Here is a 15,430-nt window from a genome sequence, read left to right on the forward strand (position 1 = left end):
CCTGCACAGCCTTGGCTCAACCAGTAAACCCCGCCCTGCCGCGGTTCTGTTACTAATTGCACGCGGGTCCTCGCTGCGAACGACAGAGCAGCTTATATTCAGGTGCGGCTTATTTATGGACAAAAACCGAAATGTTTACCAACACCCAGAGATACGGCTTATACTCAGTGCGGCTTGTATTCGTGAATTTACTGTAATTGTCCACTGTTCCATCCCAAGCTCTGAAATAGTCTGTTTTTCGTAAGTTTGTACGATGCCTGCTTGTTCTACAGGCTTCTGCCAAGGAGGGTAAAGCTTCCTGAGTTAACAAGCATGCTACTGAAGACCTCCTCCTGCCAAACTGTTTGGGTTCTTGTTTTGATGCTTATTCTTGTTTCAAATTTGTTGCAGTCAGAAATCATTTTCCCCAAGTGTCAGTTTGGAATCAGTCGATATTTTTTCTTCACCTAACAAACAGGCAAGAAAATTCTGCAGAAGCCAGATATTTGGGTTCTGTTTCTTGCTTTTTCTTTCATGTCTGTCTGTCTCTGTGCTTCATGAAGCAGTTGGAAAATAATTGGAAAAATTTTGGAGAGGAGTATTTTGTGAGCTTTAACAAGAGAGCTCAAGAGACTGCTTGAAATTCATACTGGCAGTTTGTCACCTTTGCTTCAAATGAGATCTGAAAATGCTGCTCACTTCTTCAGAGTTCATGCCCAAGTCAAGATAGTGAATATTCTTGTGGACTGTTGTCAATACCTTTGCAGCATTGGCAATGCAAGACATTTGTGCAAAAATATTTACCTAGCTTCTATAATGGACACTGAACTGGTGTTTTCAGCATAGTCAGGATTCTCATTATGCCCTTGCAGGATATCCTGGATGTTCCTGCTTTTACATATTTGTGGAAAGAGACAAATTCATAAAACTCAACAATGCAAGGTGTTACTTAGATTTGATTGTTTTTTAGTTTTACTGCATATCATTACTGCAGGAATTTTTCAGTCACCTAGAATGATTCTGAGGTAGCTAATGTTTTATATAAACATGTATAACTATATATATGTAAATCGAGTGTACATATGTATTTTTTTTATCCTATGGGCTCTTCCCCACTAGATGTTACTGGCTTCCTAGGTAGGATGTTTTAGCAGCTAGAACTTGTTTTTATTTATTTCATCTAGAAACTTAATAGGTAATATTTTACATAAAAAGTGTGTTTCTGGTTTCTTCTTGCCTTCAGAAAGCATGCCCACAGTGAGTAACATTTATCTCTTGACTTCCAGGGAAAAAGGTTTTCTATCCTGTGGTATTCAGCCTTTACAATCCTGCTATTGTCTATGCCAACCAAGATATACCACCTCCTGTGGAGCAGCAATTGGTAAGCAGCTTGATTTATTCTTGATAGAATTAGATGTGCTTTGTATTAAAACAAAATTAAGTGTAACTTAATAGTTTGTTTGAGATATCTTATGACCTTTGGCACTGCATAGCTAAACAGTTTTCTCCATTATGGGCAAAGCACTTGGGAAAAAAAGCCTTGACAAACAGTACAAAGCTCATTCTTAGATAAACTTGGAGTTCACACAGTTTGAGAGGTTATTGCTATTAGCCAAATGAAGTTGATATTTCTGATGTGCTGCTTATTCTGGCTTGACAAGCAAGTATTTTGGGAGGATAGTGGCATTGCGTGGCAGCAACCTTCATCTTATGTTCCAGCAAACAAAGCACTGGTGAAAGGCAAAAATCTCTGAATGATGTGTCCAGTCTGACTCTTTCAAGAGACTGTATAGATGAAATTGGGTTTTGCAGGTTTGAAGGAGAAAAAGAAGAGTAGTATGAAGAAGAGCTGTATTAAAAGATAAACATAATAGCCTTCATTTCCTACATTGTTTGCAAGGATCCTACTGAAAGCTGGAGGGAAGGTTCTGCATTATGGCCTTGGGTAGTCACAGCTGAGAGAGGAATGAGCCCCTGCCTGACAGCTCTTCTGTTCACTCCTTTAAACTGAGCAGTATTATGGTTGCTGACTTCAATCACAAAGCTTACTCTTCTTGTCATATCAGATCAAGAGACAAATGTGTCCTTAGAAAATGGGTAGGAAATGTAGCTTTGGGAACAGATGATTTAGCAATGGACTAATTTACTGCTTGGTCTAGGCAGACACATAGAAAATAGAGGTGGTGCAGCAGAAACTGCTGTGGAAACTGCACTGAGGGCGAGTGGAATCTGAAGGCAGAGAGTCAAGTGAACAGCAGGTCACTGGAAAGCCCCACATGAGTGCATGACACAGAAATACCAGAAGTGTTATGCTCTGTCCCTACACTGAAGAAATGATTGGTTTCTACAAAACCAAGTACAATGTACCTCCTTGGTTGTAGTTTACATTTCAAAATGATACTGGTTTAAAATTGCAGGTACACAAGAAGGATTCTGGCTTCTGGCGGGATTTTGGCTTTGGGATGACTTGTCAATATCGGACAGACTTTCTGACTGTTGGTAAGATGAGACTAAAGAAAAAAAGTTGTGTGTTTAAAAAGTGATTCTCTGGTCTTATCTAATGACAGGAAAGTAATACATTTATTTCTTGTATTATTTCCCAAATCTCAGCAGTCAGACAGGCTTGACAAGTTTGACCAACTTGTCAATGAGGTGAATTAGCTTTTCTGGATTTTGATGGCCTGTCTATTGAGAGCATTAAAAGACACAGTAGTTTTAGTAGAAGCATTTAATTCTAGAACTCTTTAAAGTACTGCTTTTTCTTTTTTTGTGCTTTGTGTCTGTCTGAAGCAAATGAATCACATACAAGAAAAATGTCACTCAAATAAGCCACTCACATAGACAAGAAGCATTCAAATCCTTTCTTTTAAATAACCTTGAGAAATTGAATACAGTTGTTGGAGTCTTTAGCAATGTGCTTTGCCCCCCCTTGTGGCATGTTCTTAAAACTGAGAACAGCTTGGTGTGCTTAAATATGGAAGATGGTGATGAGGATAGTCTGCCAGAGGATGTAAATCTGCCAGAAGATGTAACAGCACAGCCCTGTGTGCTGTCTGGTAGCTTGAATGCAGGGTGATTGCTAATAGCACTCAAATTGCCATCTGTATGCTAAGTGAAGACTTCATAATTCTGGAGTTTTGAAATTGTACAAGAGCGTGGGTTGCTCTTCACCATGGTCCTGGAAAAACAAGAGAACTTAAAATGGTAAAGCATGTTCCTTTCCTTAATCCAGCCTTTTGAATTGTGACCTATGGAGTAATTGCTGGCATTGTTAGAGAGGATTTCTCTTGCAGTGCATGACTGCTTCATTTTCCAGCTGCTAAAATCCATTATGCTTCCTAAAAAGGATCCAAAAGCATAACCAGTGAGGTTTGCCTACAGTTTTTTGCAGCTGTCATATTGGGGTGTCATGCATAATGCAATTTGGAGGCACTGCTCTAAGAGACTTTCTGAAGTCAGCAGATCTGTGTCCTGGGCAGTTTCCACCACGAAGGATGTGGCATCCTTGAAGCTCCTGTCCCTCAAATTGGCATGCCCTGGCATGGGAAACTTAGTTAATTGCTGCAGAAATTCTGGAATGCCGTGCCAGTTCCGGCAGCACGTTAGGCACAGTGTTTCTCTCCTTTCCTGTGTGCCAAGTAATGATTTCTGCTGGTGTTTCTGTAGGGGGCTTTGACCTGGAGGTGAAGGGCTGGGGCGGCGAGGACGTGCACCTGTACAGGAAGTACCTGCACGGGGAGCTGATGGTGGTGAGGACGCCGGTGCCGGGGCTGTTCCACCTGTGGCACGAGAAGCACTGCGCGGACGAGCTGACCCCGGAGCAGTACCGCATGTGCATCCAGTCCAAGGCCATGAACGAGGCGTCGCACTCGCACCTGGGCATGCTGGTGTTCAGGGACGAGATCGAGGCGCACCTGCGCAAGCAGGCCTACAGGACTAACAGCGAGGCCGTGGGCTGAGGGCCTGCCGCCTCGGGGACTGCCCGTTCACAGCCAACCAGCATCATTTACAGCCTTAATTCCGCTTACAAATGCAGTGCCTCTCTTTTTCAGTGAAGAAGAGTTTAGAGGGTTTTTGGTTCTCCTCTCTGTTTCCCAGTAATCCTTTGACTTTTACCTACATACGTTGCAAGTTCAAGCACCTCAGCTCAATTGGACAGCATATGTAGTTCAAGGAAAGTGTCTTCAGTATCAGCTGGAAAGATCTGTGGAGTGTACAATTAACACTTTTCCATGTGGTACATTTCTGTTCTTGTATTTGCATTCTTTTGAGAATTAAATGAAATAATCTTTTGTGTCTTGAGTATTTTCAGTCTGTATGGCTCACTGCACTGTGACTTTAGAAGGATACTATACATAGACTCCATTGTAGAAACAAGAGAAAGGTGTGGAAAAATAATCTTACCAGGAAAGGTATATGGACATGCTGACCAGTACAGCAGCTGTGCAGGGTGCTGATTCCACAGCAAGGGCTTGGTGCCACATTTGCTGTATTAACAGACATGGACATGGTTGAATAGAGAATAATTTGGGGGGTGTGGGAATGAAAATCCTTTTAAGTGGAATTTTAGAGCATGTAATGGAAGTTCACACTACAAAGGAAACACCACCTTCCTATTTCAGTGATGGATCAGACAAGTTGGGAACATTCCAGCTGAGTGTTTCTGTGCCTGCTCTTTTCCCACAGTAGATGCCACATCCCTTCTATAAACTGAGCTGTGCTATTAAACTTGTTTGCTTAAATATTTTTGGCCCCTCCGTATTCCAATGCCCTGCCTATGTATCTCATTCTTTAAGTTGAGGAACCATTGTTTCATTCCCATATGAATTTATTAGAGGCCTGTTTGCTAGTATGCCAGTATATTCCTTGTGCATTCTTTCTCTTTTTGGGCATTTTCCTGACATGTTTTTGTAAGGTGTCATATATTCTTAGTTGTTTCAGTGTCTGAAAAAGCAAGTGCTATTACAGTCTTTCTTTATACAATGCTCTTCATTACACTGATCATCATAGTAGCCTTATTCTTCACTTTTTCAGTTTGAGGATGTTTTAGGTGTTGGCTTTGGTTCTTTTTCCTCTGGGTTTTTGTTTTGTTTTGGTTTTTTTTTCTCATTGGGTTTTTTGGAGCATGTTTAAGCAGAATTATGCTGTGGTCTCATTAGTGCCTTGTACAAATGGCACTACTACTTTGGTACTTCCCTTACAGGTGTTTTGGGATGCATAAACAGTTCAAATGCAGGCAGGTCATTTTTCTCCATGTTGTCTTATATGATACCATATGGCATGCCTCATTTTTTAATACATTTGTTTATAGAATGAATGCAGAAAATGGTAGTTCAGTGGTTAAACCATTTGCATGGTTTCTGCTGAATTTAGATATTAGTTGAAACCTTTCTCAAACCAGGTAATTAAAATCTGTTTATGGATTTATTTTGCTCAAGAATTCTGAAGGCAACTAAAGTTTTAAATGATTGATTTCTGAATAGCAGATATGCTGTGCAAATAGTTCTGGGCACTGATCCTTTTTTATATGTATATAAAATTTGCCTTTATGTAACTTATTGTGGAGACCAGTGTACTGTATTGTACTTAGAGTGAAGAGAATGCATTGCAGGACTTCTTGCAATTGATATTCTCAATATAATAAATGGAATTTCTGCATTTTAGAAGTTGTTTTAAGCTTTTTCTTTAAAATACATTTTTTACAGTAATATTGTGCAGAGCATAACACATGAAATTCAAATATTATTTGCAGTGACAAGCTCAACCAGCTCAACTTTGCATCTCAGGTACCTACCCAGAACAAATACGAGAGTTTACTCCCCTGACAGATTAACCTTAGACCTTGTTACCTTACTTGGATATCTTGGTGGTTGCTAACAACAATTGTAAGGTACTGGTGAGGGCAAGATTAAATACACTGGTATTATGACTTGGGGTAAAGATACAAGTGGGGCACTCTCCTGAGACTCCAGCCTTTAGAACTTCAGAATAGCTGCTGCTGTCCTGGCTGCACAAGAATAAATACCTGAAAATGCCTCTCATGACACCACCACTACTTGACACCCCTGGAATGGATGTGGAGGTGGGGCACAGCTGTCCAGCATTGCTGCACCTCAGCTCTCTGCACTCAGACACTGCCTCAGGAGCATCCAGCTGTCCCAGTTCTCATGTTTTGGAAACATGGCAGAGTGCTGATATCCAGGTGTCTTAGGTTCTGCTGTTTTCCACTGCGTGGTTGTGCTTATCAGCAGCAGCGAGGGAGATCGGTGTCAGCTCTCCCCATCTGGGTGATGAAAACCAGTCCATGCTGGCAATGGGGGAGGTCTGGAGATCAATGTAGTCATCAGGAACCACTCTGGAAACTTTCTTCCATTCATGATCCCCAAAGGTGGAAGGGAATGCATTGCAGTTAAAATGAGGGGTCAGAATACCTGGAAATATTCAATGTGTGTGTTGGGCAATACACAAAGGATTCTGAAGGGATCATAATTTGGGGATTTCTGAACTTACAGGAGCCCTTGCAGGCCTGGGGTTTCCCTTGCCTTAGTTCAGCTCCCTGCAATGCCCACCTGTGTGAGTGAGATGTTGCTGTGGCACTCAGCAGCTCTGTGCCCCCAGTGCTTGAATGCACACCATTGCTTTTGCTCTGAACTGAAACAGGAATAGTGGGATATACCTTTATTAAACACAAAGTGATTTCAGTCACTGCGCACAGCCATGCTGTGCTACAAACACGTGTTTGTGAGCAGCAGTGTCACTGCTCTCTGGGTGCTGCTGTGATGCAGGGTCGGGATGCTCTTCCCCAGTAAGATGGGAACTCTTCCTTGGATGTGTTTCCTAACTTCATCCAAGAGAGGGAGCAAGTTAATTGTGCTTCAAACACAGACATCTCTCACTTGGGAGCAAGACCTGCTCTTGGCTTTGCCAAGGTGTGCTCTGCCTGCAGAGGAAAAATAGACCCCATGTTGGGGGTGTTTATTTAGCTTGGGCTTCTGCAAGGCAGAGTGACATATCAGGCTTTGGAGTCACAATATGTGCCCAGGGTCAGTGCTTGGGTTACATGGCCAAGTGCTGGGCCTTGTCCTCCTGTTTTGACAGATGCTGTTTACATAACACTTTTTTGAGCTGTGGTCCCAGTGTTTTTCCTGGAGGAGTCACAGTGTTTCAATGCTAGAGTAGTAAATATAGTAACACTTACTTAAATAGCAACGTGCTCCACTGAATCGTGGACTAATTTTTTATTCTGTTGCATGCTATTCACATAAATTGTAACCTTTTCTAAGGAACTTGCAATCTGTAGTCTTCCCTAGAGAGAAGAGTTCTTCAGTGAGGGAAGTCGAGATTAGCTCAGGGTCCAACTTTTGCTTGAGACCCTTGCAGGAAAGAATGTGGATTGTGTTTTCGAGTTTGTTTAAAAATACATTATTCAATGAGACTAGTAGATACTGGTTTGAAGAATCAGCAAATACAGATGGAAAAGTGGGGAAACAAACTTGGGGAAATAGTTCTGAGTACCCTGAATACAGAGGAAAATACTGGGTGTTTTTAATTTCATAAAAGCCTTTGGACTCTTGAGATGCACACACATTTTTGCTTTGTCAGATCCATGAATGAAAGAAATAAAACTTCAAATAACCCTTAAGATGGTGTTTCAGCATAAATTAGTAACTTATTGATGCATTAGTGTGCATTTCTGTACATCAAAGGCGGGTGTGGCTTTCATTTGCCTGAGGTGTTCCTGCTGTGTGTGACTCCCAAATACATCTTAAGGAGATCAATCATTTGAATTTTACTCAGCTGTGAAGGAAAATGAGGATAATGAGTTTAAGCAGTGTTTAGTTCATGCCCCACCAATGCTCACCTTTTCCTTCTTAGGCCTGATTGCAAACTAAAGAACTCCACCTGTTGTGAATGGAAAAGCTTCACAGGAAAGGAGACTTTGATAAAATAGGGTTTTCTACGTTTCTGTGGTTGCAGTGGCTCTGCAGACCCCTGTCTTTGTGGTATAGCACATGCTATGGCATAATTTTTCTGAAAGCCTGGCACTGAGCAGTCCGTTTGGGCTGTGTAGAGACACACCTGGGAGCTGTGCTCAGGGGCAGCCCCCACTGCAGGTGCTGGCAATAAAGAGGCACTTGGGGTTCATTAACCCTGGGGAAAAACTACCTCCCCTCCCTTAGGACATGAAGCTGGCAGGGAAAGGTTCTTCTCCTCCTTTTCCAAGAAGTGTGGTCTCTCTCCTGGCTTCAAGAAAAGTAAGTGTTTTGAGATTGCACCTTTTTGTTAGGACACCTTATTTGCTCCTGTAGAGCTTCTGCCTAAAGGGTAGGGGTTGTAGCTGGGATGGAAGTGCTGTGCATCAAAAGTACTTCTGGCCTGCAGGTAGAATGTTAAATAAATGCCTTTTATATTTAAGTGTTTACCTAAGGTTTTATGAAAGCACAGCTCTGTTTTGGTTAGCTTAGGCTCTTCCTGGGTAAGGTAAAGGAGTCCCCCTGAACTTGAAGTTTGTGGTTATTTGACTGGTTTATTTGAGCTGCTCTAAATTTATTTCTATGTGGTGAAGTTTTCTGGAGTATTTTTGGTTCTCACAGTTTCAAGGCTGCCTTGTAGCTACAGGGCTTCTGTGTAGCATATGACTAAAGTGTCTTGACCTATGTTCTCTCATCTTTATAAATGGTGTAAAAACTCTTTGCTGGTGCAATTTAACTTAGCAAAAGGCTTTAGAATTTTCTTTCGTGGGTGGAACACTTTGCATTTATACTTGACTTGCAGGTGAAAGTGGCTATTAACTCATTCATTGGTGGGCGTTGTTTGTTTTGGGGTTTCTTTGCCATTTGCATATCCACAATGGGAGCGTGTACTCTTTGCCAGCATTGGTGCATTCTCAGACTTCAAGTGGAAGTGCTGTTTTTTAAAAAAATCCTGTATTATCTCTGGAGTGAAATGGAGTTTAACACAGAGGCTGTCAGCCTTCCCAGATGTGGTGTCTGACTTGGCTCCTGCTGAAAACAGTGACAAATGTGGCCAGGCAGCAAAGTCACAGCTGTGAGACAACCAGGGAGCTTCTTCTGTGAGAAATGACATTCTGCAGTGTGATGGATGTGGAGGAGACAGGAGGTGAAGCTGAGCAGAGCTGTGGAAACACGAGCTAACAGGCACAGCATAGTTCTGGCCCTGTCAGAGCCTCAGCTCTCCGCAGATTTCCTGCGGCCTTATGCAAGCTTAAGTGGCTTCTTGCTGACTTCATTGCAATCCATGGGGAAAATGATCGTGTTAAAGGGATAGTGTGAAGCAAAAATAAAACCCTTTGAGATTGCTTGGTGCTCAGGAACGCTTTGGAGAGCAGCTCTGAGACAGCTTTGGCTACTGTGAGGTTGCAAGTCACAGCTTTTCCTGGGCCATGCAGTTCCTGGGGGCAGCTGGGGTGGTGTTCTGCCCTGTAAATGCATCCATGGAGCAGATGTTGGGGAGGGGTTGTGTTTGCATGCTCTTAAAAATCTTGTCAAAGTGATTTTTTTGGCTGCTGGATTATTGTGAAATTTTTTTTGAATACTTGGATACCCTGAAATTTTTAAGTAGTAAAATGAAGTAAGAGGTGTGTCGAAAAACAAAATGGATTTGTTTGTATCTATCAAATTATTACTTGCTTGCTTGGATTTTATGTTTTTGACATGTGTTAGAAGTGTTTTTTTCTTCTTCCAAACTGAGATCAGGTCTTCAATGGTGAGCTATTATGTCCCCAGACAAGAATAATTCACTGTTTTATTAAACTCTGGTATTGCCTTAAACATCCAAGACTTCAGCCAACTCCATCACTTACAACTGTGTTTGCTGAGTCCCCCAGTGCTCTGTTGCTGTTACTGGGGAGATGTTGTACTTTGTTCTTTGATTTAGTAGGTATTTGTGGAGGTGGAGTGCTTTTAGCAGTATCTTCTTTGAACTGAATGTAAGCAAATAGATGTTGTGTAAATATTTTGAAGGGAAGGTTCAGTGTTGACACTGATGGATAGCAAGATGCTATGTTTAATTTAATATGCCTCAGAAGCACAAGCAGCCATAGTGTGCTCATGTGACAGGGATTAAAAAGATGTCAAATAGTTTTCTCTGTAATGAGATTCTGTTGGAACTCATTTGACTTCTGTCCCCAAACAGAATTACATTACTTTTAAGTTTGCTGCTTAATCCAAAGCAGCTAGATTAGATTAGAAATATTAGAAGCAAATTTCCACTAAATTTCAAGTTTCTTCTTTCCTGTCCTGGATTAGGTGAGGATGTTTGAAGCTACTGCTTAGGTTTGTGTTCACTTTCAGCTTTCTTTCAATCCTGTGAAATGGTCTCCAGGCCTAGTGCTGAAATAGGTTTGTAAACAGGACTCCTCTGTGTGGCCACAGACCTGGGGTTTGGCTTTTTTGTGTCAGTGTTCAGGGGTTTTTTTGTTTGTTTGTTTGGGAGGGTCGGTTTCCTGGCAGGTGCTAACAGTTTCAAGTAACTGTGCACTGTTTTTGCCAAACACTGTTGCTGACAGGACTTCTCTATGGAAGTGTTTTTTATTACTGGCTCTCCAGAGCCTGAGTAACCAATACTGTAAAATATGCATCCTAATAGACCAGGATCAGTGCAGTTTTTGGCTGTTGCATTTCCTGGTGGTTTGAATTTCTTCCTCATCACACATCTTAAGGAGGGGGCAGAATGTGCCTCAGACTGTCCAGAACTGCCTGCTTGACATGGAACTTGATTGCTTTTTAGTATTTCTTTACAGAAATAAACCAATATCCCTGAGTTATCTGACAGCAATCAACTGCATCCATTTTCTGTGCAAAAGCATAAAAAAACCATAAAAACATTTATGTCAAAAATTGTTCTTAACATTAGAAACGCTAGAAATGCTTCAATTATTTATTGTTATCATGATAGAGAGATTGTTACGGTTTATGCTGTGCCTCCATGTCACTGCAGAACTACACCCCCAAATGTGGTTTCTCTCTCTTCCAAAGCCCACCTTGGGAAGCAGTGAAGGACAGCAAACCTCTGCACTGTCAGGGAATCTGTCAAAGCCCATAGGAATGTGCTGGAATCTCAAAACATTCCCAGTTATCCTTGCCTTACCAGGGACAAGAAGAAGCTATTGCTAATATTTGCATGCTTACTGGTCTGGAAACTTCCTTGATAACATGCATTAACAGTTGCAGATGGATTCTTTCTGCAATTTGGTTTTTGAAATTATTTAAGTATCTTGCTGTTCACACAGCCCTATTCAATTGCTGCAGGGAGCAAGGTCAAAACTGTGCTTCCACACACTGCTTGTAGGCTGTTGTGGTTAGCTGGGAAACTGGGCTGCCCTGATAAAATTCCATACATTGAGTGCTGAAGAGAGAAGATCTGTCAGCACTTCCTCAGAAGAATTACTGATTTCTCCCCAAAAGAGGTACTAGTATCAGTTGGCAGCTAACTGCTCAGCTGAATTTTGCCCCCTGAGTCATTTGCTAAAAGAAAGCTGTTTCTTGGGAATTATTCACTTGATAAATCAAATGGCTGCTAATGGAACTAAGGATACCTTACTGGCATTGAGCTACTGCTTGTCACACCGTGTTGTGTTCTAATGGCAGTGAAGTGCCTGGAAAGCAATTTTATTGTTTACTCTTATGCCTGTGCAAATAGCTAATTTATCCTAATGACTGGATGGGACATAATTGGAAGTGAGTTTTGAAGGATGCAATATTCATATTAATGATGAGTGCGAACTGGCCATCAGGAGGGCTCTTATCTGCTCCATCCTCTGGATGCTGGTAAACATCATTATCTTTTCTAATGAGCTGTGATGACTGAGCATAGCACTGTTCAGCTCTGCAAGTGTGATGTGGGTGTCTGGTTACCAAAACCATTTCCCTAGGGAGTTTCCAACACATCAAAAATGCTTATGGGGACTTCCAGAGCTCCTGAACTTCCAAGATCTATTTTTTTTTTTTTTTTTTTCCCAAGGCTTATATCCCTGAGAAAGGCATGGCACCGGGGCAGAAAAGCTGTATTTTGCTGACAGCTCTGTGCTTGTCTGTTCCCTGTGTCACCTTGGAGAAGTGGCCCAGCTTCTGTACAGCAGGGCACAAAAAAGGGCAGTGGTTACAAGCAGAGGTGCTGGGGTGTTGAAATGCCAACAGAACCTTGCCACAGGAAACCCTGCAGCCTGCTGCAGCCAGCAAAGGTTCCTGTGCTCTGCTGTTCAAAGGAAAAATACAGGGAGGAAAAAATGAAATTCAGCTCTTTGGACATTAAATGTTTTTACACAGTGGAACTGTTAAACATTTCCATTGAGAGAACAAAAATATTCTGTGGCACATACCCTATGAAATCCATAAAATACTGCTACAGAAAGAACATTAGAAGTGGAAGCATGTTGGCTTAGTGTTGTTCTTGCCTTTGTTGAAAGAAGTTTAAATGTTTCACTCTATGGCTTTCAAGTCACAAAGTAATCGGTTCACTGTGGCCATATTGCCTTCCACACCTCATTCAGCTTCTGGGCTGTGGTTTGCTGCATTTGCAAGTGAAAAATAACTATGGAAAAAGCTCATCATGGTCGAAGCAATTTCTTTTTTTTTATTAATGCAAGCACATCCAGTCAAACACAGAATATCCTGCTTTATGGTACAGCTTTATATTTAGCATTTCAGCTCAGAATAGCAAAACACGGTATTTAAGGAATGTATCAAACTTAGGGAGGAAAAATAAAAGGGAACCAATGTAGAGACTGCATGGATTTCAAGTATATACTTGGACTGATTGACCGGTGAAGTGCACATTCATGTGAAAGCTCTTTTATACATTTACAGAAAGTGTTCTAAAATTGAATTTCAAATATATATTTTTTCCTTAAATTTTAAGCATCCCTTTTAAACTTCAGTTACATAAACAAAGCTGATATACAATCCCTCGTATAGTGTCTGACAATGTTACTAGCTAGAACATCTCTGAAAGTGCAAAACACTGTAATAATACAGTATAAATATTCTTACTGGAATCCAGGGCTGAAGGCCAGCACTTCAGCACAGGAAAAATAGCAGCAGGTCATAAGAATTATCCCTTCCCCTTTCCTGGGCTCTTCTTGCTAACAGTTACTATTCTACTTCTTCTTTCCTTGTGCTGTAACTTGCTTTTGTTTCTCTTCGATGCCAATGCTATGGGAATAGTGAAATGTTGATTTGTCTCCCTTACATCAACTTACTCCTCTAATTTTAAGTATTTGTCAAGGGGGAAGTGAAAGAGGGAAAGCTTTTTAATTTTTCACCATGCTCCAGGGCCAATAGAGCAAATTTCTGCCAAGTGCTTGCAGATGCTGCTCCAAGCAGTGGCACTGCTCCTGGCTGTAGGCACCTGAGCAAGGAGAGTCTGCTGGGCTGGGCTAAACCTGACCCTCAGCCCAGCAAGTCTTGGCTCTTCTGCACCAGAGGGCTGAGTAAGATAAACACCATCCACCTAGAGCTGGTCATTTCTAAAGAAGCCCTTGCAGAGGTCTCTGCAAGGCTCTGTTAGGGAGGCTGTAACCACTGCCAGCTTCAGAGGGACTGGTTTTGGTTTGATTTTTTTTTTTTCTTTTTTAAAGAACAAAAAAGAAAAAAAAAAAAGAAGAAAAACCCAGTCTGATTACCTGGCTCAAGTTATTATCTTATATTCAGCCCTCAAGCCTTCAGAGGAAAAAGTACTGGAAAAGTAGGTATTTGTGGGTAATAATTTGTTCATTAGACAAAATAATTTTTAATCTGAGCCTGTTTGTTTTTCTTTCTTAACTCAGAGATCGGTTGACAAAAGCTCTCATTATATATTTTTTTTCTCCCTGGAAATGAATACTTGGAACTTAACAGAAGCTCTTCAGGTACTTAGGTAGTCAAATTAGGTGCAAACTCAATACTAAAAGGAGAAATTAGAAATGGCAAGCATCCAGTGGGTTTGCAGATCACCTCTAATTTTGGTACTGACCTGTTCAAAGGTTTGATTAATTTCTTAGAGTGTTTGCCCTTAGATTTCCATGGGTGCTGTCCCAGACAGTTAATCATGGCTTGGAAAAGACTAGAAAAACTTACATTCTAAGTTGGTCTTTGTTTTAATTGTCTGTAAGTGCAGACTGGACTTTTCAAAGGAACCAGTGGAATTAAATGACCAATTCACAGCTTCTTTGGAAACTTTAGTCTTAACTTCAAGTTGGGGTTTACTTCCCTTTCCCATGCTGATTTTTTTTCCAAAAATTCTTTTAAAAAAAGCATATTAGGCCTGTTTTGCAGAGATTATAATCTAGGTTACACATTCTTCTCTGGAAACAAACAAACAAAAAAAAAAGTCCCTGATTTTTCAAAAGGAAAACACAAACTATTCTGACAGCCAGAATGTAAAGGATAGTTCCCAAAAGTATTAAAACTCAGACATGTGTGCATCACCACATGTGCACACACACATAACTCACACACAAACACACAGACCCCAGCAGTTACCCCCTCTTATCTCTTTAAATCATGTAACAAAAATAGGTTTGCTGCACCATCAGTGTTACAGGCAGGTATACTCTACTTCATGTGCCATAATTCTCCACTTTATTTAAAAAGTACATTGTAGCTGGTTTCAAGACATCCATATTTTTATTTCCTTACTTCCAGCCCAGTCAGAAGGTACAACTACACAAGCTCAGTACCTTGTAAGGCACTATTTGCTGATGGAGGAGAGGAACAAACACTTGTGAACAAATCTGAACAATTCTGCTGATTTGAAGGAGGCCCTTCATTTCAAAGCTAGGGAGACAAACTGAGTGTTCTGTAGGATACTGGTCCAATGGGGTATTTAACCTGAACACTGGCTTCAGTTAGGATGTGTGTTTTAATTTGTATTTGTTTTGGTGGAAGTAATAAAAAATAAAAATTTGGATGCTGATAGAATAAGATACCATCTCCCATGATACATTTCATCTCTGAGAACAGGGCCCTGCCCTTATATTTAAAATAAAAAACCAAAACCCTTCAGTAAGTGCCTTAAGGTTGACATGTGAAATATTTACCACATTTTATTTCATAAAAGTTACTGTATGTACAAAACAGACCTCATCCAGTGAGGTCTTTCTTAGCTCAGTCCAAGTCTCTCATTCAGGTTGTAAAAACATGTCCATTAGATGTGCTTCAAAGTCTGCAAATCTGATCCAAAAATCTCAGGCTCTATTAAGCAGAGTTGTCCTAAAAGATGAAGCAATAAAAAATAAAGTTATTTTTTCTACCACAACAGAAAGTTTTTCATTTTTGGCACTAGAGCTATCTGGCATCATTAGCTGACAGCCTCTCTTCAAGGGATAGATTTTCAGCTGCTAGGAACTGGAGTAAATCTGTGCATTTCAATAAAGATGCTGACATTAAATGAAATGAAAATTTAACTTGAATAACATTACCTCAGGCCCTTAGGATGAGCTCAGGCACAGAAC

The 15,430-nt window shown here is 40.9% G+C and overlaps 2 protein-coding genes across 5 annotated transcripts in view; one reads left to right on the forward strand and one right to left on the reverse strand.

Annotated features, from left to right (window-relative positions):
- CSGALNACT2 (chondroitin sulfate N-acetylgalactosaminyltransferase 2) overlaps positions 1-5,642 on the forward strand; it is a 33,504-nt gene extending 27,862 nt beyond the window's left edge. The window contains exons 6-8 of the mRNA XM_033066360.2: positions 1,266-1,360; positions 2,397-2,478; positions 3,646-5,642. Of these exons, the coding sequence (XP_032922251.1) occupies positions 1,266-1,360; positions 2,397-2,478; positions 3,646-3,938 (470 nt within the window). The 3' untranslated portion in view covers positions 3,939-5,642. The remainder of the gene's footprint in view (positions 1-1,265; positions 1,361-2,396; positions 2,479-3,645) is intronic.
- Positions 5,643-12,547: 6,905 nt separating this feature from the next.
- The window catches only part of RASGEF1A (RasGEF domain family member 1A), a 153,858-nt gene continuing 150,975 nt past the window's right edge, over positions 12,548-15,430 (reverse strand). For all 4 annotated transcript variants that reach the window (XM_033066192.2, XM_033066190.1, XM_033066189.2 and 1 more), the window contains one exon: positions 12,548-15,188. In XM_033066192.2, the coding sequence (XP_032922083.1) occupies positions 15,164-15,188 (25 nt within the window). In that variant the 3' untranslated portion in view covers positions 12,548-15,163. The remainder of the gene's footprint in view (positions 15,189-15,430) is intronic.

Source organism: Catharus ustulatus, chromosome 8 (assembly GCF_009819885.2).
Source record: "Catharus ustulatus isolate bCatUst1 chromosome 8, bCatUst1.pri.v2, whole genome shotgun sequence".
Classification (NCBI taxonomy): Eukaryota; Metazoa; Chordata; class Aves; order Passeriformes; family Turdidae; genus Catharus; species Catharus ustulatus.